Source organism: Coregonus clupeaformis, unplaced genomic scaffold (assembly GCF_020615455.1).
Source record: "Coregonus clupeaformis isolate EN_2021a unplaced genomic scaffold, ASM2061545v1 scaf0095, whole genome shotgun sequence".
NCBI classification, from domain to species: domain Eukaryota; kingdom Metazoa; phylum Chordata; class Actinopteri; order Salmoniformes; family Salmonidae; genus Coregonus; species Coregonus clupeaformis.
In genome coordinates, this window is record NW_025533550.1 from 167,754 (window position 1) to 192,940 (window position 25,187).

Consider the following 25,187-nt stretch of genomic DNA (forward strand, 5'->3'; position numbering starts at 1 on the left):
AACGTGCATGTTGTTCGTGTGGAGTTACGCCCCAAAAATTTACGTCCACATGGGAGATAGTGACTAGGGGAGTTGACGTCACGTGCAGCAGCAACTGCAAAACAAAATTCTGTTTTGGCTTGTTCCATAATTTCAGGGCTTGTCTTACCTTTTCATTTGTGTTTGTAAGTAAGTGTTGTCTTTTCTAAAACTTTATTGCACTTTCCTTTTGCTGCATAAGCTATTCAGACTGCACAACACCGTGCAACTCAAAATATTTCTACAAGCAAGAATCTATTGACAACATGAGAGGGAGTTCGTCGTATGGAGACCGAGATAGAGACCGTGGACGAGACAGAGGGTAAGCAGATATTTTCTTCGGCATGTGAAATATATTTATAGCCATATAGGAAGTATCTGTCAAATGTTTTTTTAATATATGATACGGGGCTATCTTGGAATGCTGTGTGATGTTCGTTGAACCACAACTATCTTGCTGAATGTTTACGTGCACGGGCGTGTCTCAGACAGTTGCACGCGCCCGTCAACTCTAGTTCGTGCATGATAAACAACTCTATTTGTTTGCAACAGAGTTATAGGCGGGGCCCCACCCCACCCAGGGAAAATTGCACTTACTGCAAATAGATTAAAATGGCCAGGGACCTATTTAGTGTCTATGTTGCAGTGTTACTAATGATAATCATTCATCCTCTTTTTCATCACTCCTCTCCCTGCCTGTCCTGTAGGCCTCGGTTTGGGTCCAGTAGCTGGGGCGGCCCTCCCCCTATGAAGAAGTTTGGGAACCCTGGAGAACGCCTTCGCAAGAAGAAGTGGGATCTGGACGACCTGCCTAAGTTTGAGAAGAACTTCTACAACGAGCACCCAGAGCTCCAGCGCATGAGTCAGGTACACACACACACACACACACACACACACACACACACACACAATATATAAAAATGTTCTTTGAAGGATGCTATCCATAGTGTGTCTATTGAGCCTGTTGATTCTCTGTTGTCTGTGTCTGCAGTATGACATAGATGAGTTCTGCAGGAGAAAGGAGATCACAGTCAGCGGCACTGGCTGCCCCAAGGCCACCACCAGCTTCCACCAGGCACAGTTTCCCCGTAAGTAGACAACAGTAGATCCCAGTTGACACTTGTTGAACCTATATTATAACCTGTTCCTTCACCTGTCAGCAGTCATGACAGTAAAGAGATGAGGAAAGGAAGTTGAACCCATTTTAAAGAGTTCTTGGAACACAGCCCAAGCTTACAAAACAGTAACCCCATAGGCTATTGGGGAGGGGAGTGGCAAACTACGGCCCATGGGCCACATTATTATTTTTATTTTTATTTTTTTAAACACCCCAGGCCACTCTTGAACGTCAAATACTAGATACAAAGTACAGTTGAAGTCAGAAGTTTACAGACAGTGTTTCTTGTTAACAAACTATAGTTTTGGCAAGTCGGTTAGGACATCTACTTTGTGCATGACACAAGTAATTTTTCCAACAATTGTTTACAGACAGATTATTTCACTTATAATTCACTGTATCACAATTCCAGTGGGTCAGAAGTTTACATACACTAAGTTGACTGTGCCTTTAAACAGCTTGGAAAATTCCAGAAAATGTTGTCATGGCTTTAGACGCTTCTGATAGGCTAACTGACATCATTTGAGTCAATTGGAGGTGTACCTGTGGATGTATTTCAAGGCCTACCTTCAAACTCAGTGCCTCTTTCCTTGACATCATGAGAAAATCAAAAGAAACCAGCCAAGACTTCAGAGAAAAGATTGTAGACCTCCACAAGTCTGGTTCATCCTTGGGAGCAATTTCCAAACGCCTGAAGGTAACACGTTCATCTGTACAAACAATAGTACGCAAGTATAAACACCATGGGACCACGCAGCCGTCATACTGCTCAGGAAGGAGACGCGTTCTGTCGCCTAGAGATGAACGTACTTTGGTGCGAAAAGTGCAAATCAATCCCAGAAAATCAGCAAAGGACCTTGTGAAGATGCTGGAGGAAACAGGTACAAAATTATCTATATCCACAGTAAAACGAGTTCTATATCGACATAACCTGAAATGCCGCTCAGCAAGGAAGAAGCCACTGCTCCAAAACCGCCATAAAAAAGCCAGACTACGGTTTGCAACTGCACATGGGGACAAAGATCGTACTTTTTGGAGAAATGTCCTCTGGTCTGATGAAACAAAAATAGAACTGTTTGGCCATAATGACCATCGTTATGTTTGGAGGAAAAAGGGGGTTGCTTGCAAGCCGAAGAACACCATCCCAACCATGAAGCACGGTGGTGGCAGCATCATGCTGTGGGGGTGCTTTGCTGCAGGAGGGACTGGTGCACTTCACAAAATAGATGGCATCATGAGGAAGGAAGATTATGTGGATATATTGAAGCAACATCTCAAGACATCAGTCAGGAACAATTTTTAAAAGCAATGCTTCCAAATACTAATTGAGTGTAAACTTCTGACCCACTGGGAATGTGATGAAATAAATAAAAGCTGAAATAAATCATTCTCTCTACTGTTATTCTGACATTTCACATTCTTAAAATAAAGTGGTGATCCTAACTGACCTAAGACAGGGAATTTTTACTAGGATTAAATGTCAGGAATTGTGAAAAACAGAGTGTAAATGTATTTGGCTAAGGTGTATGTTAACATCAACTGTATGTAGAAATTCTAATGGCCTGCAAATTGATTTGGACAAAAATCTGTCAAAAAGAAATCTGTGCGGTCTTCCGTTGAATTTCTAAATCCCGATGCGGCCCTCGAGCCAAAAAGTTTGCCCACCCCTGGGCTATAGCTAACTGTTCCTTTAATTGTTTGTCTTTGCTCTGACAGAGTATGTGATGGATGTGCTACTGAGTCAGAACTTCAAGGAGCCCACATCCATCCAGGCACAGGGCTTCCCTCTGGCCCTGAGTGGAAGGGACATGGTGGGCATCGCTCAGACCGGCTCCGGCAAGACCCTGGCAGTAAGGACGCCATGATAATCCAACAACACACACAGTACCGACAACTGCAACATCTGTCTTTCTTTCTGTCACACACACACACACAAGCACAAGCACCAACACCAACAGCTGCAGTACAAAAACACATAAACTCCCAGAGGAACATTGACAGCTGCAACACACAAAGACATATTGACACATGAGGACTAATGTCCCTGGATTGTCAGACTGGTACATATACCTCATGACCTCATTGTACTATTTGGCGCCTTTTCTTGCAGTATCTGCTTCCTGCCATTGTGCACATCAACCATCAGCCCTATCTAGAGAGGGGAGACGGACCTATTGTGAGTACACATCTGGAAACTGCACACTGTTGCTTATTCATATATTTCAGGTCTGTGAGACCAGCCTGTTTTGACCCTTTTCTATAGTGTACTTAACTTCTCTGCTGTACTTAGACCTACCTATGGTATGCTGTAGCTATATACAGTGGCTTGCGAAAGTATTCACCCCCCTTGGCATTCTTCCTATTTTGTTGCCTTACAACCTGGAATTAAAATTGATTTTTTGGGGGTTTGTATCATTTAATTTACACAACATGCCTACCTTTGAAGATGCAAAATATGTTTTCTTATGAAACAAACAAGAAATAAGACAAAAAAACTAACTATTCACCCCCTCCAAAGTCAATACTTTGTAGAGCCACCTTTTGCAGCAATTACAGCTGCAAGTCTCTTGGGGGTATATCTCACTGGCTATCATAAGGTGAATGCACCAATTTGTAAGTCGCTCTGGATAAGAGCGTCTGCTAAATGACGTAAATGTAATGTAAATGTATGTCTCTATAAGCTTGGCACATCTAGGCACAGGGATTTTTGCCCATTCTTCAAGGCAAAACTTTTACATTTACATTTTTAGTCATTTAGCAGACGCTCTTATCCAGAGCGACTTACAGTTAGTGAGTGCATACATTTTCATACTGTCCCCCCGTGGGAAACGAACCCACAACCCTGGTGTTGCAAGCGCCATGCTCTACCAACTGAGCTACATGGGGCCCCACAGAATGATGCTGCCACCACCATGCTTCACTGTGGGGATGGTGTTCTCAGGGTGATGAGAGGTGTTGGGTTTGCGCCAGACATAGCGTTTTCCTTGATGGCCAAAAAGCTCAATTTTAGTCTAATCTGTCCAGAGTACTTTCTTCCATATGTTTGGGGAGTCTCCCACATGGCTTTTGGCGAACACCAAACGTGTTTGCTTATTTTTTTCTTTAAGCAATGGCTTTTTTCTGGCCACTCTTCTGTAAAGCCGAGCTCTGTGGAGTGTACGGCTTAAAGTGGTCCTATGGACAGATACTCCAATCTCCGCTGTGGAGCTTTGCAGCTCCTTCAGGGTTATCTTTGGTCTCTTTGTTGCCTCTCTGATTATTGCCCTCCTTGCCTGGTCTGTGAGTTTTGGTGGGCGGCCCTCTCTTGGCAGGTTTGTTGTGGTGCCATATTCTTTCCATTTTTTAATAATGGATTTAATGGTGCTCAGTGGGATGTTCAAAGTTTTGGATATTTCTTTATAACCCAACCCTGATCTGTACTTCTCCACAACTTTGTCCCTGATGTGTTTGGAAAGCTCCTTGGTCTTCGTGGTGCCCCTTGCTTAGTGGTGTTGCAGACTCTGGGGCCTTTCAGAACAGGTATATATATACTGAGATCATGTGACAGATCATGTGACACTTAGATTGCACACAGGTGGACTTTATTTAACTAATTATGTGACTTCTGAAGGTAATTAGTTGCACCAGATCTTATTTAGGGGCTTCATAGCAAAGGGGGTGAATACATATGCACGCACCACTTTTCCTTTATTTATTTCTTATAATTTTTTGAAACAAGTAATTTTTTTTCATTTCACTTCACCAGCTTGGACTATTTTGTGTATGTCCATTACATGAAATCCAAATAAAAATCTATTTAAATTACAGGTTGTAATGCAACAAAATAGGAAAAACGCCAAGGGGGATGTATACTTTTGCAAGGCACTGTATCATGTGTTATTAAAGGTTCTATCTATTGATCTCTCTCTCTCTCCTCAGTGCCTGGTCCTGGCCCCGACCAGAGAGTTGGCCCAGCAGGTGCAGCAGGTGGCTCATGATTACGGCAAGACCTCCCGCATCAAGAGTACCTGTGTCTACGGAGGAGCACCGAAGGGACCGCAGATACGTGACCTGGAGAGAGGTGAGGAGCTGCAGGTTGAATTAAATGCTGCTACAAGTTACTTACTTACTTATATTGTTTGTGCCTACTAGAGACAAGACCTCTCCACTTCTGATGATCTAAAACCTGATTGGCACCCCAGCTTAGCTTAATTTCCTGCACTTCCCCTTCAGTTACTAGTATTCAAGATTGAAAAAGTTGCAAGTATTGGAAGTAATCTCACAATTGGTCTCTTCTGGCGCGTTTGCGTCTATTTTGAAACTGTGACACTTTGCGTCCTATGTCCATACAGGTACAGAGATCTGCATTGCCACCCCGGGGCGTCTCATAGACTTCCTGGAGGCAGGGAAGACCAACCTGCGGCGCTGCACCTACCTGGTGCTGGACGAGGCTGACCGCATGCTGGACATGGGCTTCGAACCACAGATACGCAAGATCGTGGACCAGATCAGGGTAAGCCAGACACATGCCATACTTAGCAAACCGCACACACTTCTCCTGGCATTAGGCAATTATTATAACAGTGTAATACATAGCCATTCATGGATGGTTGGATAAGTAGATGGATACTACAGAGGGAGGTAGATCATGATCTGTCTGTCTGTCTGTCTGTCTGTCTGCATGTACTATCTATATATCTATCTATCTATCTAGATTCATGACAGTTGATATAATATTCATCCATCATAAATAACTAAATACTCATGTTATAGAATAGAATAATAGTGTATTGTCCTCTGAGGAGGAATATCCCCATTACCATTCTCTCCCTGTGCCCCAGCCGGACCGCCAGACTCTGATGTGGAGTGCCACCTGGCCCAAGGACGTGCGTAAACTGGCAGAGGACTTCCTGCGGGATTATGTCCAGATCAACGTAGGAGCTCTGGAGCTCAGCGCCAACCACAACATCCTGCAGATAGTAGACGTCTGCATGGAGAATGAGAAGGACAACAAGTTAGTGAGGCCATCAGCCAATGGACAAGACCAATCTCTAGTTTTGCGTTCTGTTCATGTCTCCTTTCCTTAATCATCACTGATCTGGAAGGGATTAACCCAATGTAGTTTAAAAGTATTCAGTCTTTTGATCTATTGTTGGTTATGAAGGACAGGAACAGAGTGCAGGACGCTATGTTTTTGTAACGTGAGAGAAGATCAGTCCTGGGAATGCGGTGATGAGGGATGTTTTCCTAATATCTTTCCTCTGTCTTTTTGTTGATGTCAGGCTGCTCCAGCTGATGGAAGAGATCATGGCAGAGAAGGAGAACAAGACCATCATCTTTGTGGAGACAAAGAAGCGCTGTGACGAGCTCACCCGCAGGATGAGAAGAGATGGGTGAGACAGAGAGAGAGATGGAGGGAAAGCACAGTCTGCAGAAATGGGTTTAAAGTCTTCTTTCAAAGCCACAGTACTGACTATGCAAAACAAGAGTCAGGTTTTGGTTTCATATGGAGTGTGTTGGGCTACTTAGTCAGATAAGAGTGTAACGAAACCGTCTAACTGTTTTTTTATCACGTCCTGTTCTCCTGTCTCAGCTGTCTGTCTCATGGCAACATTGTTGCGGTGTGTTTTCTAGGTGGCCAGCCATGTGTATCCATGGAGACAAGAGCCAGCCAGAGAGAGACTGGGTTCTGACAGGTAGGTCACATTTCAACAGCCATGTTTACGTTTGGATGCTCCGCTTTGGTGCAATGTGTTTCACTATGTTTTTTATGTTATGTTTGATGTTTTCTGCTTTTTCTTCAGTTTTGTTTCCTTTTTCAGTCTTCCGCTTGACATCTTCTTTGATTTTGTCTGAACTTTCAGAATTCCGTAGCGGCAAAGCTCCTATCCTCATCGCCACTGATGTGGCATCTCGTGGTCTGGGTATGTCTTCTCAACATTGAATACACACACACACTCACGTATGCACACTTACACTCCTACAGAGCTCAACATACAGATTCGAAATGCACAGTTGTGGTCAAAAGTTTTGAGAATGACACAAGTATTGGTCTTCACAAAGTTCGCTGCTTCAGTGTTATGAGATATTTTTGTCAGATGTTACTATGGTATACTGAAGTATAATTACAAGCATTCCATAAGTGTCAAAGGCTTTTATTGACAATTACATTAAGTTTATGCAAAGAGTCAATATTTGCAGTGTTGACCCTTCTTTTTCAAGACCTCTGCAATCCGGCATGATGACAATTAACTTCTGGGCCACATCCTTACTGATGGCAGCCCATTCTTGCATAATCAATGCTTGGAGTTTGTCAGAATTTGTGGGTTTTTGTTTGTCCACCCGCCTCTTGAGGATTGATCACAAGTTCTCAATGGGATTAAGGTCTGGGGAGTTTCCTGGCCATGGACCCAAAATGTCGATGTTTTGTTCCCAGAGCCACTTAGTTATCACTTTTGCCTTATGGCAAGGAGCGCCATCATGCTGGAAAAGGCATTGTTCATCACCAAACTGTTCTTGGATGGTTGGGAGAAGTTGCTCTCGGAGGATGTGTTGGTACCATTCTTTATTCATGGCTGTGTTCTTAGGCAAAATTGTGAGTGAGCCCACTCCCTTGGCTGAGAAGCAACCCCACACATGAATGGTCTTAGGATGCTTTACTGTTGGCATGACACAGGACTGATGGTAGCGCTCACCTTGTCTTCTCCGGACAAGCTTTTTTCCGGATGCCCCAAACAATCGGAAAGGGGATTCATCAGAGAAAATGACTTTACCCCAGTCCTCAGCAGTCCAATCCCTGTACCTTTTGCAGAATATCAGTCTGTCCCTGATGTTTTTCCTGGAGAGAAGTGGCTTCTTTGCTGCCCTTCTTGACACCAGGACATCCTCCAAAAGTCTTTGCCTCACTGTGCGTGCAGATGCACTCACACCTGCCTGCTGCCATTCCTGAGCAAGCTCTGCACTGGTGGTGCCCCGATCCCGCAGCTGAATCAACTTTAGGAGACGGTCCTGGCGCTTGCTGGACTTTCTTGGGTGCCCTGACGCCTTCTTCACGTCAATTGAACCTCTCTCCTTGAAGTTCTTGATGATCCGATAAATGGTTGATTTAGGTGCAATCTTACTAGCAGCAATATCCTTGCCTGTGAAGCCCTTTTTGTGCAAAGCAATGATGACGGCACGTGTTTCCTTGCAGGTAACCATGGTTAACAGAGGAAGAACACTGATTTCAAGCACCACCCTCCTTTTAAAGCTTCCAGTCTGTTATTCTAACTCAATCAGCATGACAGAATGATCTCCAGCCTTGTCCTCGTCAACACTCTCAACTGTGTTAACGAGAGAATCACTGACATGATGGCAGCTGGTCCTTTTACGGCAGGGCTGAAATGCAGTGGAAATGTTTTTTGGGGATTAAGTTCATTTTCATGGCACAGAGGGACTTTGCAATTAATTGCAATTCATCTGATCACTCTTCATGACATTCTGGAGTATATGCAAATTGCCATCATCAAAACTGAGGCAGCAGACTTTGTGAAAATTAGTATTTGTGTCATTCTCAAAACTTTTGACCACGACTGTATACACACTCTCCAACACACAGAAACAAAACAATTTTCAGATAAAAATATACACAAATGTAATAAATGTGATTTTTATTGTTGTCTAATATCCCATCCCCTTTTCCAGGTTTAAAAGTATACATTTGTCTGCAAACATGTAATAGCGGTGTAATTTAACCTTTAAACAACAACGAAAAATCAATCAGCACTCTTTCTACAGCATGACTTCTGTAAATTACTTTTTAAACAAAAGTATAACCATCAGTAGCCTCACAATCCCCCAGGCCTTCAACTCCACAATGTTTTACAGTCTGTTTCTTGTTACTGCAGTCCAAAGCTTCCTTCGACCGGGGCTCTCTGGCACGCTGCCTGAATGGGGGTGTGATGGGGGGGCAGATGTCCCCATGCTCGCCCCAATACCCTCCTCTCATGTCTCCTTTATGATGTAACCCAAAACATGAAGGAAAACAACCCAAATATTCAGTTTTATATGTTTGATTATTCCTCAAGATATGTTTACGTCATTCATTGTACTGTAGTATTTTTTGCTACAGGTATTGTCTAGGTAGGGCGTGTTTTAGGGCTATCTATAAGTGAAATCAACGGTCAGTTCTCCCCATATCCACACTGAAACTTGTACAGTAGTGCCCTATTCCACCTCCCTGAATAAATAGGTTAAACCTGGAACTGAGAAGGGGAAGTAGACATGTTGGATTTGCCAAGCTACCAATGACTGTATCTTTGTTCTTTTTCTCTCCCCCCTCAGGGTTGTGCAGCACAAGGCAGCTCCAGCACATGCTGGTGTCAAACAGTACTGGGGCTGTCCTCAGTCACGTTAGCAGCTAGCTAGTGGCTTGGCTAGTTATCAGAAGGATACATCCTCCCCCGTTCTCCACCTTCTCTGGTTCCTAAACACCTCCAAATAGACCTCCACAATAGACTGAGGGTATATGATTATCTGGTTCCTAAACACCCCCATAGATCCCCATCATAGACTGAGGGTATATGATTCAGGCGAGCTCTCCTTGGGATCAACCTGAGGTGCCTGTCTGTCCCGTCCAAAAGGCAGACAGACAGGGAGAGGTAGGAGCTCGGCTGGATCGAGTCCTGACCGGTTTGAGGAGGTCCTGCAACTCGGCGAGAGAGCAACAGAACCGGCCGTTGGGGGGTTAACGGTTCTGCTCCCGTCCGACGTTGCTGGTGTATGCGAAGGGTGAGGGGGAAACGGGGGGCTAGTTTGGGCCCCCTCATCTCTCCCTCCCCCCCAGCGCCTCCAAGCGAACCAGGGCTGATCAGGACAGGACAGGGGGTGACTGGCTACCTTTGTAAAACAACTCTAAAGGGGTAAGTACCTCAACACCCCCTTTCCTACCACTTCTTCCACAACCTCCCCAGTCGCAACAACTCATTCAGGTAGTTTCATCGATCTATATTGAAATCAGTCACAGAAAGGTATTTGTTGAAGGAATTGTGTTGAACTCTGTCCTTCAACATTTACTCCATCACATTTTCTCTTGGTGGAAACATATTGTTGTTTGGCAGGTTCTGTGAGTAGTAAAATGGCCTACCTCTGTTACCATGGAAAACACAAGGAAAGGGTCCAAGGAGACATTTTGTTTTCGGACCCACCCAGCAGTGTTGTCAGTGCTTCTGTAATGAGAAACAGACTTATTTGTCCTTCTACTGTCATTTGAACATCCGAATTTAAAAGAAAGATTGGAAACACTTTTTACTCTTCCGGTCTGATCGTGTTGACAGTATACTGTCACATTTCCTCATACTCATACCATTTCTCAGCATAGAACATGTTACCATGGTAGAACTAAATGTTCTGAATGATAGTTATACTATTATGTATGATTACATAAACTGTGAATTGGTGAAGGTCCAGACAGAGAAAATGTCACATCATCAACTCTACTGAAGCCCTGCTAATGCTGTATAAGTGGCACTCTCTTGTCACATTCTTATGGGGTTTACCACTAACCCTCTAGGCCTCTCCGGTCAAGATATTTTGACCCAAAGCTGAAAAACGTTCATAGGTTTACTTCAAGAATTAAAACTTTTATTCTACTTCAGTTTGGATAAATGTATATTTCCTCTTATGTTATTATTGGACAGGTAAGTGGTAATCAATATTTATAAAATATTAATCTGAAATAGTATTCTAAATAATCAAACACTTTTCTCTCATAGCTTTTGCATTGTTTGAATACCATCTGTCTTCTTTCTCACCATACAAAAATCCCTCAAACCCACATCTCACTCTCCTCACCCTCCTCTCTCATCCTCCTCTCTCACCTCTCCCTTCTCACCCACCTCTCCCTCCTCACCCTCCTCTCTCATCCTACTCTCTCACCTCTCCCTCCTCACCCACCTCTCCCTCCTCACCCTCCTCTCTCATCCTCCTCTCTCACCTCTCCCTTCTCACCCACCTCTCCCTCCTCACCCTCCTCTCTCATCCTACTCTCTCACCTCTCCCTCCTCACCCTCCTCTCTCACCTCTCCCTCCTCACCCTCCTCTCTCACCTCTCCCTCCTCACCCTCCTCACCCTCCTCTCTCACCTCTCCCTCCTCACCCTCCTCTCTCACCTCTCCCTCCTCACCCATTCTCTCACGCTCCTCTCTCACCCTCCTCTCTCACCTCACCCTCCTCTCTCACCTCTCCCTCCTCACCCATTCTCTCACGCTCCTCTCTCACCCTCCTCTCTCACCTCTCCCTCCTCACCCTCCTCTCTCACCTCTCCCTCCTCACCCTTCTCTCCCTCCTCTCTCACCCTCCTCTCCCTTCTCTCCCTCCTCTCTCACCTCACCCTCCTCTCCCACCTCTCCCTTCTCTCCCTCCTTTCTCTCCCTCCTCTCTCATCTCTTCCTCCTCACCTTCCTCTCCCACCTCTCAAAACCACTTTCCCCCAAAGACGTGGAGGATATCAAGTTTGTCATCAACTACGACTTCCCCAACTCGTCTGAGGACTACGTGCACAGGATCGGCCGTACGGCCCGCAGCACCAACAAGGGCACGGCCTACACCTTCTTCACCCCGGGGAACCTGCGCCAGGCCAGGGACCTGGTCCGAGTCCTGGAGGAGGCCCGGCAGGCCATCAATCCCAAACTGCTGCAGCTGGTTAACTCTGGACATGGGGGAGGAGGGGGTGAGACTGGCTTGATTACACCTTTGCTTGATTCACACTATAGGGCCAACCCGAACTATACTATGCTGGCTCAGATTTTGAGGAAGGGGTGAGAGTGATTTCTAGACCACAGTTTTTAATTCTATTCTATCACCTTTACCATGTCAAATCCAAACATAAGCCACATGTTCTGTGTAACCAGTGATGTTTGACATTCTTATACTAAAATGTTTCAGTTTATATTATATGACATTCTAATCCTCCTATGTGAATGTTCTTCTCCAGGTGGCAGAATGCGTTACCGTGGCAGTGGCTCCAGCGCCAACAACCCCAACATGATGTTCCAGGACGTGTGTGAGCGTCGCATGCGCTCCGACGTCGGGGGCAACAAGCCACACAGCCGCGGCAGCAGCTTTAGCCGGGGCGGGCGCAGTGGAGGGGGTCGGGACGGAGACACTAGGTCCTCGTCCTCTTCCTCCTACAGGGACCGAAGCAGGGACAGCCGGGGGGGTTACGGCTCCGGGGGGGCCGACCAGTACCAGAGCTATGGTGGTGGTGGAGGTGGAGGTACCCAGTACAGCTCCAGGGCTGGGGTGGCAGCTAACAGGGCCCCTGGGGGTAGTAGTGGTGGGGGCCAGAATCAGTCCAGTCAGCCCCAGGGTGTGTTCGGTCCAGCCCCTCCACCTCCAGCAGGGCCCAAGCCCCTCATGGCCCAGCTGATGGCCCCGCCACAGCCCCCTCTCATGGGCTTCATAGGGAAGCCTCCGTACCCCTTTGCTCCCCCGCCTCCTCCTACACCCAGGAAATAGAATTACTGTACAGCCATGGTACTTGTAACCCCAATCACCATGGTACCAGTGTGTAACTGTAACGTTACTCCTCTGAAAGGGTGTTTAGAGTTGCCGTTCTGCCCTTACCATGTTAAGGCGAAAGTCAAGAGATTTGAGGAGGTAAGGGCTAACATATAGCTACATATTTTTGTACTTGTTTAATGTTTGTTTCGCGATATGATTCTTCCTACGTCTGAAAATGTTGTACTCATGCATGTGTGATACATTTGTTCTTGCTTTTCATGTTTTCAGCAGTCCGTGCTCGGCCAGATTATGGTATTTTGTGAATCTAAAGCTGTGACTCTTTGTTATTAATTGGCACGACAGGAGTTGATATTTCCATTTGTGATTTACTCTAAATGGTGACGTTCTAGTCCTTCAGTGAGCAACAAATGCTAAAATGTGATTTTTTTGTTATGTAGAACTCAACTGTGATTTTGGTTGTCATTCGTCTATGCTTTCTATTTCTCTTAACTCTCTTTTGGGGACGTGAATGTTGCATTATATCATTCTCTAACTATTATCATATTCTGGAAATGTATATTCATTTGATACTGCAGTCAGCTTTTCTATAAACTTTTTCTAAACTACATAAGCTGTATGGCTATACCATGTTCTTCAGATTCATATCAAAACCATATCAGGAGAATGTTGGAATGATAATCATAGACACATCATGTCAGCACATTGAGTGATGCTTTGTGATTGTTTAATCATAACATTTATTGGTAAGAGGTCATTCATACTTGTATGTTCTTTTTCTACATTGCTTTATTTCACAGGATTTAAATAAAGTTTTTGAAACCAAAATCCTTCTAATTGTTGTATGTAGTACAGGATAGGTAAGCATGAGTGAAAGTTCATTTACAACCACCAATAGACAAAAGTCAGTTTAAACCCCCAAGAAAAAGAATAATTTTATTTCCCTTAAATACATATTTGCACTACATTCTCACCATTCCCCCCTCAATATTTATTTGCTCTTTGTAATTATATTTTTTGGGCAAATGTACATAATTGCAGAACCATTCTTATTATTTACAAAGTCAGAGCAGGGAATATTTGTGCTGTTTTACCAGCTCCTATGGTCATTGAGTTGGCAAGACTGCACAAACAGATCTGGGACCAGGCTACGGAATAAAGGCAGGGAGGTGGAATGTGAAGGGGAGATGCAGTGGCGAGAGAGATGCAGCTGCTGCATGGTTGGACGACTGTATCTGCAATGGACAAGTGGGGGTGCAGGCTTTACTTCTATCCAAGCACTAACATGATACCTGATCAACTAATCTTAGTTTTCAATAAATCAGCTTATTGGTTGAATCAGGTGTGGTACCTCTTGGCTGGAGTAAAAGCTTCCGCCCCCACCGTCCCTTTGCGGATATGATTGGCCGCCCCTAGATTGAACGGACGCATCATCAATGACCATGTCCCATTCGTTTCACATCTCACACCAAAGGAAGCATAACCAGATCACGTAATAAGAAAAGCAGTAGTCAGACTCAGAAATAGGAAAAAAATTGACATCAAACTAATTTAAATTCGTATGTACATGGAAGGTAAAAAAAATGAAATACAAAGATACAGAAAGAACACACTCTCAGCTTTAGGCACATCCGGCAGATTTAAACAGGGTGTCAGCATTGACAACTCAGTACTGAACTAACACCTCTCCCTTTAGGTCAGCGTCAACAGCTCAAGGTAGATCAGAGAGGACAGGAAATGAGGGAATCATATTAATGTGCAAAACCAAACAAGAAATAGGAAGTGCGTGCACATTTGGGTGTGTATTGTAATGAAATCACTTGTTGTAATGAAAATATGAACTATGACATAGTTTAGAGTGATGAACCAAAACAAATTGCTGTTTAGATCAAAACAAAATCTAAATAAGAAAATGATAATGTGATTTCAATAGAATGAATAAAAGCGCCATAGATTGGCTATTCCTTCAAAGAAGATTTGACAGGATATACATTTGTCACAGCTTTAGACACTTATTGCCCAACTCGTCGGCATCATCATAACACACTCACAGACCCAACTGGTCTTACACCGTACAAATAATAATAAAAACAAGACAATAATACAATACTTTGGGACTAGACAATTTGAGTGTCATATTTTGTGCAGAATAATGCTATTAGACATAGACAGAAAGAAACAGTCCCACACACATTCAGTTTAAAAGGCTTCCGCTTGTTCTCGCAGAACTCACTGCAATGATTTGACGTTCATTTTGGACAGATCACGTAAGGTGGTTATTATACAGTAATGCATTGGAGACTAAGGGCTGATTGTAGTACAGTCAATGGAATGAAGACAACACAAAATGGAGTATGAAAGATTACAGCATTGGGACGTGGGATGGTGGATCATGGATGGGACACATGGGAAGGCATAAGAGAGATACTGCCTCCAAATAATTGATCTAGGATCAGCTTTCCCTGCCCATATTCAATCCATAACACATGGGAAGACATAAGGGCTCAGACACACCAATAGCATTTGCCTGCTGAGAGTACTTAGCACCTCTGAACAGAGTACCAGATGTCATTTGCGAACTGAGTGCAAACCGATTTTACATGTAGAATTATGCAAAAAAAGTTGCCAGTCAGATGTCAACAGCGCACATTTGGTGCAACCCTTAAGGGAGAAACCGATCCCAAATAACAGATCTAAGACCAGATTACCCTGCCAAATTCAATCCGTAACCATCACCATGTAAAAACGCCATCTTTCCCTGGACCAGTGCTTGGGGGGGACCTTCGACCTACACCTAAGGGAAGCAGCGGATCAGGTGACAGGAAGTTGATCCGTCCAACTAAAGGTTCCCCCAGGTGTCTGGAGGGGGGAACTGTTCTACATCGCCGGATTCGTCGTGTGATTCTTCTCCCAGGTCGAATGTGAGCTTGTATCGCAACCGGACCATCTCCTGAAAGAAAGAACAGAACCATTTTAGGCTACACCAGGAACAGGGACACAAGTCCCAAATGAACATGCTTTCTGCTTGCACATGTTTAAGTTCTGTTTTGTTGCCACGGTGACCGTTTTCATTGTCACCTCAGGGCGTTTCACAGCTACAAACGAGATGCTGACTTGTCAGGTTTTTTTTTATGAGCTTTTTAAACACCTTGGAAAGCAGGCAGGAGGAGTCTCTCTCTCTGTGGTGTGTGTGTGTGTGTGTGTGTGTGTGTGTGTGTGTGTGTAGCACCTTGTGAGGATTGGCCAGCAGTAGGACCTGTGTAATGGCGGCGGGGGGTAGGATGGGGTTGAAGGCTGGAAGCTCAGTGCCTGAAGGAGGCTGTAGCTTCACCTTCATCACCTAGAAACAGACAGAGGAGGAAACACATTACACTTAAACTACAGACACAACACAGTCCACATAGCTTACCACAGAACACAACCATCTAATCAGACGGAGGAGAAATGAGGGACAAACAAATGATTACAGAGGTAGAAGAGAAAAAGGAGAGAGAGAGAGAGCGAGAGGTGATCGAGAGACAGGAATGAGACAGGACCTACCTTGGGTACTGCAGACTGGAAGCGGATGTTGGTGACTGGTATGGGGGCGGAGGACAACATGGAGATGATCACTACCAGCACGTCAGGCCGAGAGGGAGGAGAGTCACGGGCAAAGTGGAACAGCACCCGCAAACTGTGCTTGTCAAATACAGTCACTGGTAACAAGCTGCCTAGAGGACAGACAGAGGGTTAGGGTTAGCTCATACCCAGCCATCACCATGTCTGGAGACATGTTGAGACACAGGTAATGGCTGGGTATGTTATAGTTATATATTTGGAGGCTGAGTAGGTCTTTTTCTTGCTAATGTTCAAAACAACCATACAATAATACAGATTGATCAGACAATTGGCTTACTGGGCTTGATTGATTCCAGAGGCACAGTCACGTTAGCTAGGGAGATATCATTCTGGGGGGCTGGGGCAGGAGGCCCAAGGCTGGGCAGGGAGTCTAGGAGAGACCCAGGCTGCTCCGAGGGCAAGGCCAGGATAGGGCTGGGGGTGGTGGTGCTAGTAGTGTTGGTACTGGACTTGGTCTGGAGGTCTCGCAGGGTGGGTCTGGACTGAGGCTGCAGCTTATCCCTGTGAGGGAGAGAGAGAAAGGGGTCAGCTTTTTTAAGAGAATACAGATTGTTTGTGTGACAGATTAGCAGCTGCCCTCTGGCCTGCAGTGTTTACCAATTGACGTGCTGGGTCCCCGGGGGTAGGGCCTGCTGCAGAAGGGTCTTGCCCAGCAGGTCTAACTCATCCAGGGCTTTAGAGGGAGCGGCGGGGGCCCCCCCTGACGGAGCCTGGGGGTTAGGGGTCACGGCCGGTAGTAACACTGCTGCAGTAGGCACCGCTGGGACGACTGGCTCTACACTGTCAGAACACTGCGCAGAAAAACAACGGGTTAGGGAAATTGTGTGTGCTTTTGCGTATGTGTCATACGCTGACAACTCTCTCTCACCTGAAAGGAGTTCCAGTCTCCTGACTGAGGAGTGGGGGTAGAGTTGGGCGTTACGTCATTGAGTCCTGAGTGAAAACAACAACAGAAAGAGGTGTCAACACGAACCGGGAGCGAACATGATGCATAACCACAGTTAGATGAGTCATGACAAATTGGAAAATAATTGGGCAATTTAATAAGAGAGTAAACAAGCTAGAGAAATGAAATTTAAACCTACTGCTTACCTAGTGACATGAGCTCATCATCTAGCAGGCTGATACCCAGTTCTTGTGACGGGGTCTGTAGTGACGGGGTGTCTGGGTAGGAGGGCAGTCCGGTGGGCGAGGTGTCCAACCCTGTCAGGTCTAGGAGGGCTGTACTACTTCCTGTGGAGAGATAGGAGAGATCAAACACATCAGTCTTTGTGAGCAAATGTTTTGAAACCACAGAACTAACCACCTAACCTGGAATACATGGAACACATCTGTGAAAATGAACAGAACAACTACTTGGTTGATTATGCTGGATGTCCTGAGGTTCAGTCTATGCATGTGTGAACATGTTGTGGGTGTGTACAACAGTGTGTCTGCCCCTCTGAGATGCCAGCTGGTTCAGGTCATGTCCCTACAGAGGTCCTCTCTCTCACCTGGTAGTGTTGGCATGGCTGTGGTGTCTCCGTTCACCTCTTCTCCCTTCACCAGCTGTCTGTACAGGTTGATGACCTGCGTCAGGCTGTCGTTGGCCTGCAGGATGTCAGCTGGCATAACACAGTGATGCACACAGTGGTGAGCTATGCAATGCGTCGATACAGAACACTACATAACACATTATAACCATATATAACTGTCTAGAAACCGTACAGAGGCATGCATCACTCTTCAGCCATTTTGAATCATACCTTTTCTATTGATGTGATCACACTATATGTAAACATATGATTCTCACCCAAGGCCTCGTCGTTGTCCTCTGTGTCGCTAGCCAATCGGAACAAAGTAGGCCTCATCTTTTCACAGCTCTGGTATAGGTCCTGCAAACACAAACACATTTAGTAATAGCCCACTGCCTACACAGACCCACCCTAGTGGTGTTGTTCTGTGCTAACCTTGATGAGTTCCTGGTTGCTCTGGGAGTTGCTCTCCTTGCTATACTCTCCCAGTAGCTGGGTCAGCAGGCCCACACTCTCCTTCACCTCCTGGATGGTGTTCACACGCTTAGACACCTTCTCCATTCGCTTCTGATCCTGGAGGAACGCAACAGAACACACACACAGACTCAGAACACTGCAATAAAAAAAAAACATTTTCCCAGATAAGAAAAGCTGGAGCACTCCAAAGTCTGCATAGGTTCTTGTTTTATTGCAGGCATATACAGTGCAATTATGAGAGCAGTTGTAGGGATAGTAGATCACAATTGTGAGGGAGTTTAGAATTGAATCCATAAATCATTAGAAGTGCTTTGACGATATAAAGTGCTTGCTGTTTACTTAGCGTACGAGTAATAAATCTACTGAGTTGTGAATGCAATAGGCCTATATGCATTTGACTGGCACCCACCCAAACCCACACACAATCATGCAGACATGAGTAAACAGAGTAGGACTCACCTCCTGCACCATTTCCTTAATGAGTTTGTTGGCTGCTCTTAGATCTTCAGGGTGAGTGCTATTCAAAAGGCGAGACAGCATCTACACAGGAAGGAAGGGAAGAGGAAGGAAAATAGGAAAAAACAGGAGGAGTGAGGTAAAAGAGGGAGAGCAGGCCGTTAGGGAATACATGAAAATTACAGTGGAAGAATGGAAAGATGACATCAATTCAAATTGTCCGCTAATGTCATCTCTATTGACAAAACTCAAGGGGCTCCTTCATTGTCATCTTTACCTTGGACTTCTCCTCATCCTCAAAGATGACGCTCTTAGTTCTGGGAGGAGGGGGTGGGAGGGGCTCATCAGGAAGTACCGGGTCCTGCTTCACAATGCCTGGAAGAGAGCAGGGAACCCATCCACGTCACATGAATAAACAGCCTGTCACTGGCACTCCTTACACTGTATAGTACATCTTGTATATACCGTAGGTTGCCGGCACGTTGGTAATAACATTGTTTTCCCCATGAAGATACTAGTTATTGTAAACACAAGCAGCACAACCAATGGATTCAGGGCCAGGCTAAGAAATATTGCTGGCTGTCACTCCCTGGAGCAAAACACTTAACTGGAGCACTATGTAATTATCTTCTATCATACTACACAAACAGTTTTTTTTTTCTCTCTCACTTAGACGGACTAAGTGAAAGAAAAAACCCAGAAGATTCTGGATGCAGCTAGTTATGACTCAGGAGTTTCAATAGTTTTGTCTTGTGTTGGTGCATCATAACTATAAAAAGAAGAAGTGAGATTGGCATGGACAAGATACTATTTACAGTGGGGGAAAAAAGTATTTAGTCAGCCACCAATTGTGCAAGTTCTCCCACTTAAAAAGATGAGAGAGGCCTGTAATTTTCATCATAGGTACACGTCAACTATGACAGACAAATTGAGAAAAGAAAATCCAGAAAATCACATTGTAGGATTTTTTATGAATTTATTAGCAAATTATGGTGGAAAATAAGTATTTGGTCACCTACAAACAAGCAAGATTTCTGGCTCTCACAGACCTGTAACTTCTTCTTTAAGAGGCTCCTCTGTCCTCCACTCGTTACCTGTATTAATGGCACCTGTTTGAACTTGTTATCAGTATAAAAGACACCTGTCCACAACCTCAAACAGTCACACTCCAAACTCCACTATGGCCAAGACCAAAGAGCTGTCAAAGGACACCAGAAACAAAATTGTAGACCTGCACCAGGCTGGGAAGACTGAATCTGCAATAGGTAAGCAGCTTGGTTTGAAGAAATCAACTGTGGGAGCAATTATTAGGAAATGGAAGACATACAAGACCACTGATAATCTCCCTCGATCTGGGGCTCCACGCAAGATCTCACGCCGTGGGGTCAAAATGATCACAAGAACGGTGAGCAAAAATCCCAGAACCACACGGGGGGGACCTAGTGAATGACCTGCAGAGAGCTGGGACCAAAGTAACAAAGCCTACCATCAGTAACACACTACGCCACCAGGGACTCAAATCCTGCAGTGCCAGACGTGTCCCCCTGCTTAAGCCAGTACATGTCCAGGCCCGTCTGAAGTTTGCTAGAGTGCATTTGGATGATCCAGAAGAGGATTGGGAGAATGTCATATGGTCAGATGAAACCAAAATATAACTTTTTGGTAAAAACTCAACTCGTCGTGTTTGGAGGACAAAGAATGCTGAGTTGCATCCAAAGAACACCATACCTACTGTGAAGCATGGGGGTGGAAACATCATGCTTTGGGGCTGTTTTTCTGCAAAGGGACCAGGACGATTGATCCGTGTAAAGGAAAGAATGAATGGGGCCATGTATCGTGAGATTTTGAGTGAAAACCTCCTTCCATCAGCAAGGGCATTGAAGATGAAACGTGGCTGGGTCTTTCAGCATGACAATGATCCCAAACACACCGCCCGGGCAACGAAGGAGTGGCTTCGTAAGAAGCATTTCAAGGTCCTGGAGTGGCCTAGCCAGTCTCCAGATCTCAACCCCATAGAAAATCTTTGGAGGGAGTTGAAAGTCCGTGTTGCCCAGCGACAGCCCCAAAACATCACTGCTCTAGAGGAGATCTGCATGGAGGAATGGGCCAAAATAGCAGCAACAGTGTGTGAAAACCTTGAAGACTTACAGAAAACGTTTGACCTGTGTCATTGCCAACAAAGGGTATATAACAAAGTATTGAGAAACGTTTGTTATTGACCAAATACTTATTTTCCACCATAATTTGCAAATAAATTCATTAAAAATCCTATAATGTGATTTTCTGGAGAAAAGAAATCTCATTTTGTCTGTCATAGTTGACGTGTACCTATGATGAAAATTACAGGCCTCTCTCATCTTTTTAAGTGGGAGAACTTGCACAATTGGTGGCTGACTAAATACTTTTTTTCTCCACTGTATATCAGGAGCACACGTTAGGGGAACTTACAGATAACTAAAAAATTAAATGAGTGAACTCCTGAAATTATCATACAGTTACAGTACTGTAATAATCATATGATTTACCCATATTCCTCATCCTATCGTAACATGCTGATCAGACCGGAAGCGTTGCGTGCGTTGCAAAATAAATGTACACATACATGTTATTCAATCATTGCACCCACACTGCTCGCAAGCGTCTGCGTGGGCAGGCACTAAAATAGAACTTGGTTCTATTTGTGATGCTTGACACGCTGCAAGTCTTGCCTCTTCCATCTCCTCATTGGTTTTTAGGAGCATATAACCACGTGGGTGATTGAAAGATGAACTGAGGTCCACACTCCAGTCCAGTTGGTGGTGGTAATGCATCTTAAAGTTGGTTGCCAACCGACATATAAAGTCCAAAGAAGAAGAAGCCTGAAGGAAGCCTGAACTTGGTTTACCGTTTTATCTGTGGATTAATTGTTGGAGTAGAGGACCTTGTGCATTTCAGGTAAAATAACAACCCAATGTTTATATCCCAGGACAAATTAGCTAGCAACAGCAAGCTAGCTAGTTAAATTGCCATAAATATTTAATGCTTTTCGAACCTGTCCCCAAGTTTATATAGTTGGTTCAGAGTTTGTTTTGATATTTCAACCTGCATGTCCTGATCGTGTCTAGTGTGGGAGGAAAAAAATCAACATGCACGCGTGCAGTCTGGTCAGCATGTTACAGCATAATGAAAACAATGTGAGTTGATAGAAAAGGATCAACACAGAGGGAATGTTTTTATTTCACTCCTTGTATTCTTTCTATGTATAGCATCACTATTAAAGCTCACCTTGTTTCTTCAGCATCTGGTAGGCGTCCGCTATCTTGGGCTCGTCAGGCAGCCCCACCGTCCAACTAAACATCACCTCCAGAACCTTCTTCTTCACTGGCTCTGGGGCCCGAGTACCCAGGTACTGCACAGGAGACGAGATTTAGGAACATTAAAACATACATAAGATGGGAGGAATACTGTGTTGTTTTTGTTAATAAAGGGTTTTTGAGTTACATAGAGGGTTTTTCCATTTGATTTCAATCACTTGTTGTCCGCACCCCTTTTGATTTGAACGAAACTTTCCATACATATTTGCCCATGGTAGAAGTGGCCAGAAAGTAACTTTTTGGACCTAAATGTCAAAACATTCTGGTGCTCAAAGTTCACCCATTTTGCATACCCCACGATATCATGACACATCCATGTCCTCATCACTGGAAACGATTAACGGTTAAGTTTGATATCATTTAAAACCTTACAAACAGGGTGGTCAAACCACATTATATTTTATTTATTTTTATCTTCTGAATGTTTTGACATTCAGGTCCAGAAATGCACTTTCTCACCACTTCTACCATGGGCAAATATGTATGGAAAGTTTCGTTCAAATCAAACGGGATGCAGTCAAAAGGTGACTGATTTAAAATTGGACCCTAGAGAAATAGCCCTCCAGACAGTACCTTGGGTGAGACCACCTTGATGAGCTCGTTGAGGAAGCGGAATTTGCCCACTTCATTATGGAACCTCTTCCCACAGTTCTTCATGCACATCTCTAGGACCTAGGGACACATAGATGTCATGTTACTGCTGGTGGTGTGATCACTGACAATTAGCATATTCTGGCTAATGGAGTTGTCAGTGAGCATGTCAACCAATACATTATCCCGATAACAGTATACTCACCATTAGTGCTTGCATGGCCTCCCATTCTTGGGGTGACTGGATCTTGTGGGCCAAAAGTCTGGTAGCCAGTTGAGGACTAGAGGCATGGGGACACATCAAATAAGAGTACCTGTATGGTTTGCCATATGTTTAAAAATGTTGAAGTAATGACTGACAAAGCAAGCCTATAACCAGCTCTCCACATTATGTTGGTCCTCCTTACCCTTCAGGCTCATTGTTGAGCTGTTCACAGAAGCCCTGGATACTGTCCCAGTCCGCCTCCTTGTTCAGAGGGTTGGTGGCTTTGTCTGGGGAGAATAAAAGCAAATTCCAGAACCTGGGGATTATCAACATTTTCAAGGGTTTCTCTCTACCCTAGAACCAAATGCACAAAGACAGACTTCACGTTCACATGCTGCAAACGTTAGCAGAAGTGACTCCTCCCCAATTTCTTTGAGTATTGACACATAGCCACTGGATAATGTAGCTAGTTAGCTTAGCCAGTCCTATTCACCAGTTTCAAAGTCGGACTTTGTTGTATTTGTAACAAATTGCGTATTAAGAACAGCTAAAATAAACTTTATTCGTGGTTGTCAAGGCATTATTCAGCGTAAACAATACAGGAGTGAGGTCTGTTTTTGTTCCAACCTTAGCAGCGCTTCGCGATGGATAGCTAACGTTATAGGACGCTAGCTAACACTTTGGATATCGTCCATTGCACATTCAGCAATTATGCACATAACACTAAAACTACAGCGCATTATCTACCACAGTTTTCTGAAAGTAAATTGGTCACTTATTTAGTCGTTATAGCAGTAAAAGCATCGTATGACTCACTGACGCGAGACTCCAAGCTCTCCTCCTCTGGCGGCGCCGCCATCTTTCGGGGATTCCAATTGCCAAACTGGCAACTATCGCGGTACTCTGCCTGTCTCATGCAACGTTGTGGGCGTCATCACATCAACCCATCCTTGGTAGTACCTCTGCACGGTTGTCAAGGATAAGTAAAAAACTGAGGTGCATGATAATGCGTTTTATGACTCAAATCATCTTGCAGCAAAAGCCTCCATTTCAACCCATATTGCCACGTACTCAAACTCACCTTGTGTCAGCCCTAGACCTGCTGCTCTCATCCAAATACACAGACAAACTCACACACCACCACTCTACAGTCGTGGTTAAAAGTTTTGAGAATGACACAAGTATTGGTCTTCACAAAGTTCGCTGCTTCAGTGTTATGAGATATTTTTGTCAGATGTTACTATGGTATACTGAAGTATAATTACAAGCATTCCATAAGTGTCAATGGCTTTTATTGACAATTACATTAAGTTTATGCAAAGAGTCAATATTTGAAGTGTTGACCCTTCTTTTTCAAGACCTCTGAAATCCACCCTGGCATGCTGTCAATTAACTTCTGTGCCACATCCTGACTGATGGCAGCCCATTCTTGCATAAACAATGCTTGGAGTTTGTCAGAATTTGTGGGTTTTTGTTTGTCCACCCGCCTCTTGAGGATCGACCACAAGTTCTCAATGGGATTAAGGTCTGGGGAGTTTCCTGGCCATGGACCCAAAATGTCAATGTTTTGTTCCCAGAGCCACTTAGTTATCACTTTTGCCTTATGGCAAGGTGCTCCATCATGCTGGAAAAGGCATTGGTCTTCACCAAACTGTTCTTGGATGGTTGGGAGAAGTTGCTCTCTGAGGATGTGTTGGTACCATTCTTTATTCATGGCTGTGTTCTTAGGCAAAATTGTGAGTGAGCCCACTCCCTTGGCTGAGAAGCAACCCCACACATGAATGGTCTCAGGATGCTTTAGTGTTGGCATGACACAGGACTGATGGTAGCGCTCACCTTGTCTTCTCCGGACAAGTTGTTTTCCGGATGCCACAAACAATCGGAAAGGGGATTAATCAGAGAAAATGACTTTACCCCAGTCCTCAGCGGTCCAATCCCTGTACCTTTTGCAGAATATCAGCCTGTCCCTGATGTTTTTCCTGGAGAGAAGTGGCTTCTTTGCTGCCCTTCTTGACACCAGGCCATCCTCCAAAAGTATTCGCCTCACTGTGTGTGCAGATGCACTCACACCTGCCTGCTGCCATTCCTGAGCAAGCTCTGCACTGGTGATGCCCCGATCCCGCAGCTGAATCAACTTTAGGAGACGGTCCTGGCGCTTGCTGGACTTTCTTGGGCGCCCTGACGCCTACTTCACAACAATTGAACCTCTCTCCTTGAAGTTCTTGATGATCTGATAAATGGTTGATTTAGGTGCAATCTTACTAGCAGCAATATCCTTGCCAGTGAAGCCCTTTTTGTGCAAATCAATGATGACGGCACGTGTTTCCTTGCAGGTAAACATGGTTAACAGAGGAAGAACA

At 44.6% G+C, this 25,187-nt stretch overlaps 2 protein-coding genes across 2 annotated transcripts; one reads left to right on the plus strand and one right to left on the minus strand.

The window, feature by feature from the left end:
• Positions 1–43: 43 nt before the first annotated feature.
• Positions 44–13,441, plus strand: LOC121557668 (probable ATP-dependent RNA helicase DDX17). Its single transcript, XM_045213254.1, has 13 exons — positions 44–340; positions 726–885; positions 1,010–1,106; positions 2,852–2,985; positions 3,246–3,311; positions 5,054–5,195; positions 5,467–5,627; positions 5,956–6,128; positions 6,397–6,507; positions 6,749–6,810; positions 6,979–7,038; positions 11,589–11,822; positions 12,087–13,441. Exons 1-13 carry the CDS (start codon positions 285–287, stop codon positions 12,608–12,610), a joined length of 1,980 nt encoding a protein of 659 aa, XP_045069189.1. The 5' UTR covers positions 44–284; the 3' UTR covers positions 12,611–13,441.
• LOC121557748 (ADP-ribosylation factor-binding protein GGA1-like) lies at positions 12,869–23,724 on the minus strand. The gene is made up of 17 exons (XM_045213255.1): positions 23,644–23,724; positions 23,030–23,114; positions 22,828–22,903; positions 22,605–22,703; positions 21,943–22,066; positions 18,956–19,053; positions 18,682–18,762; positions 18,181–18,318; positions 18,024–18,105; positions 17,725–17,835; positions 17,324–17,464; positions 17,100–17,164; positions 16,829–17,022; positions 16,509–16,732; positions 16,154–16,323; positions 15,843–15,953; positions 12,869–15,563 (listed from the first exon to the last, which is right to left on the minus strand). The coding sequence occupies exons 1-17, from the start codon at positions 23,684–23,686 to the stop codon at positions 15,453–15,455; spliced, it is 1,953 nt and encodes a 650-aa protein (XP_045069190.1). The 5' UTR covers positions 23,687–23,724; the 3' UTR covers positions 12,869–15,452.
• Positions 23,725–25,187: the final 1,463 nt, after the last annotated feature.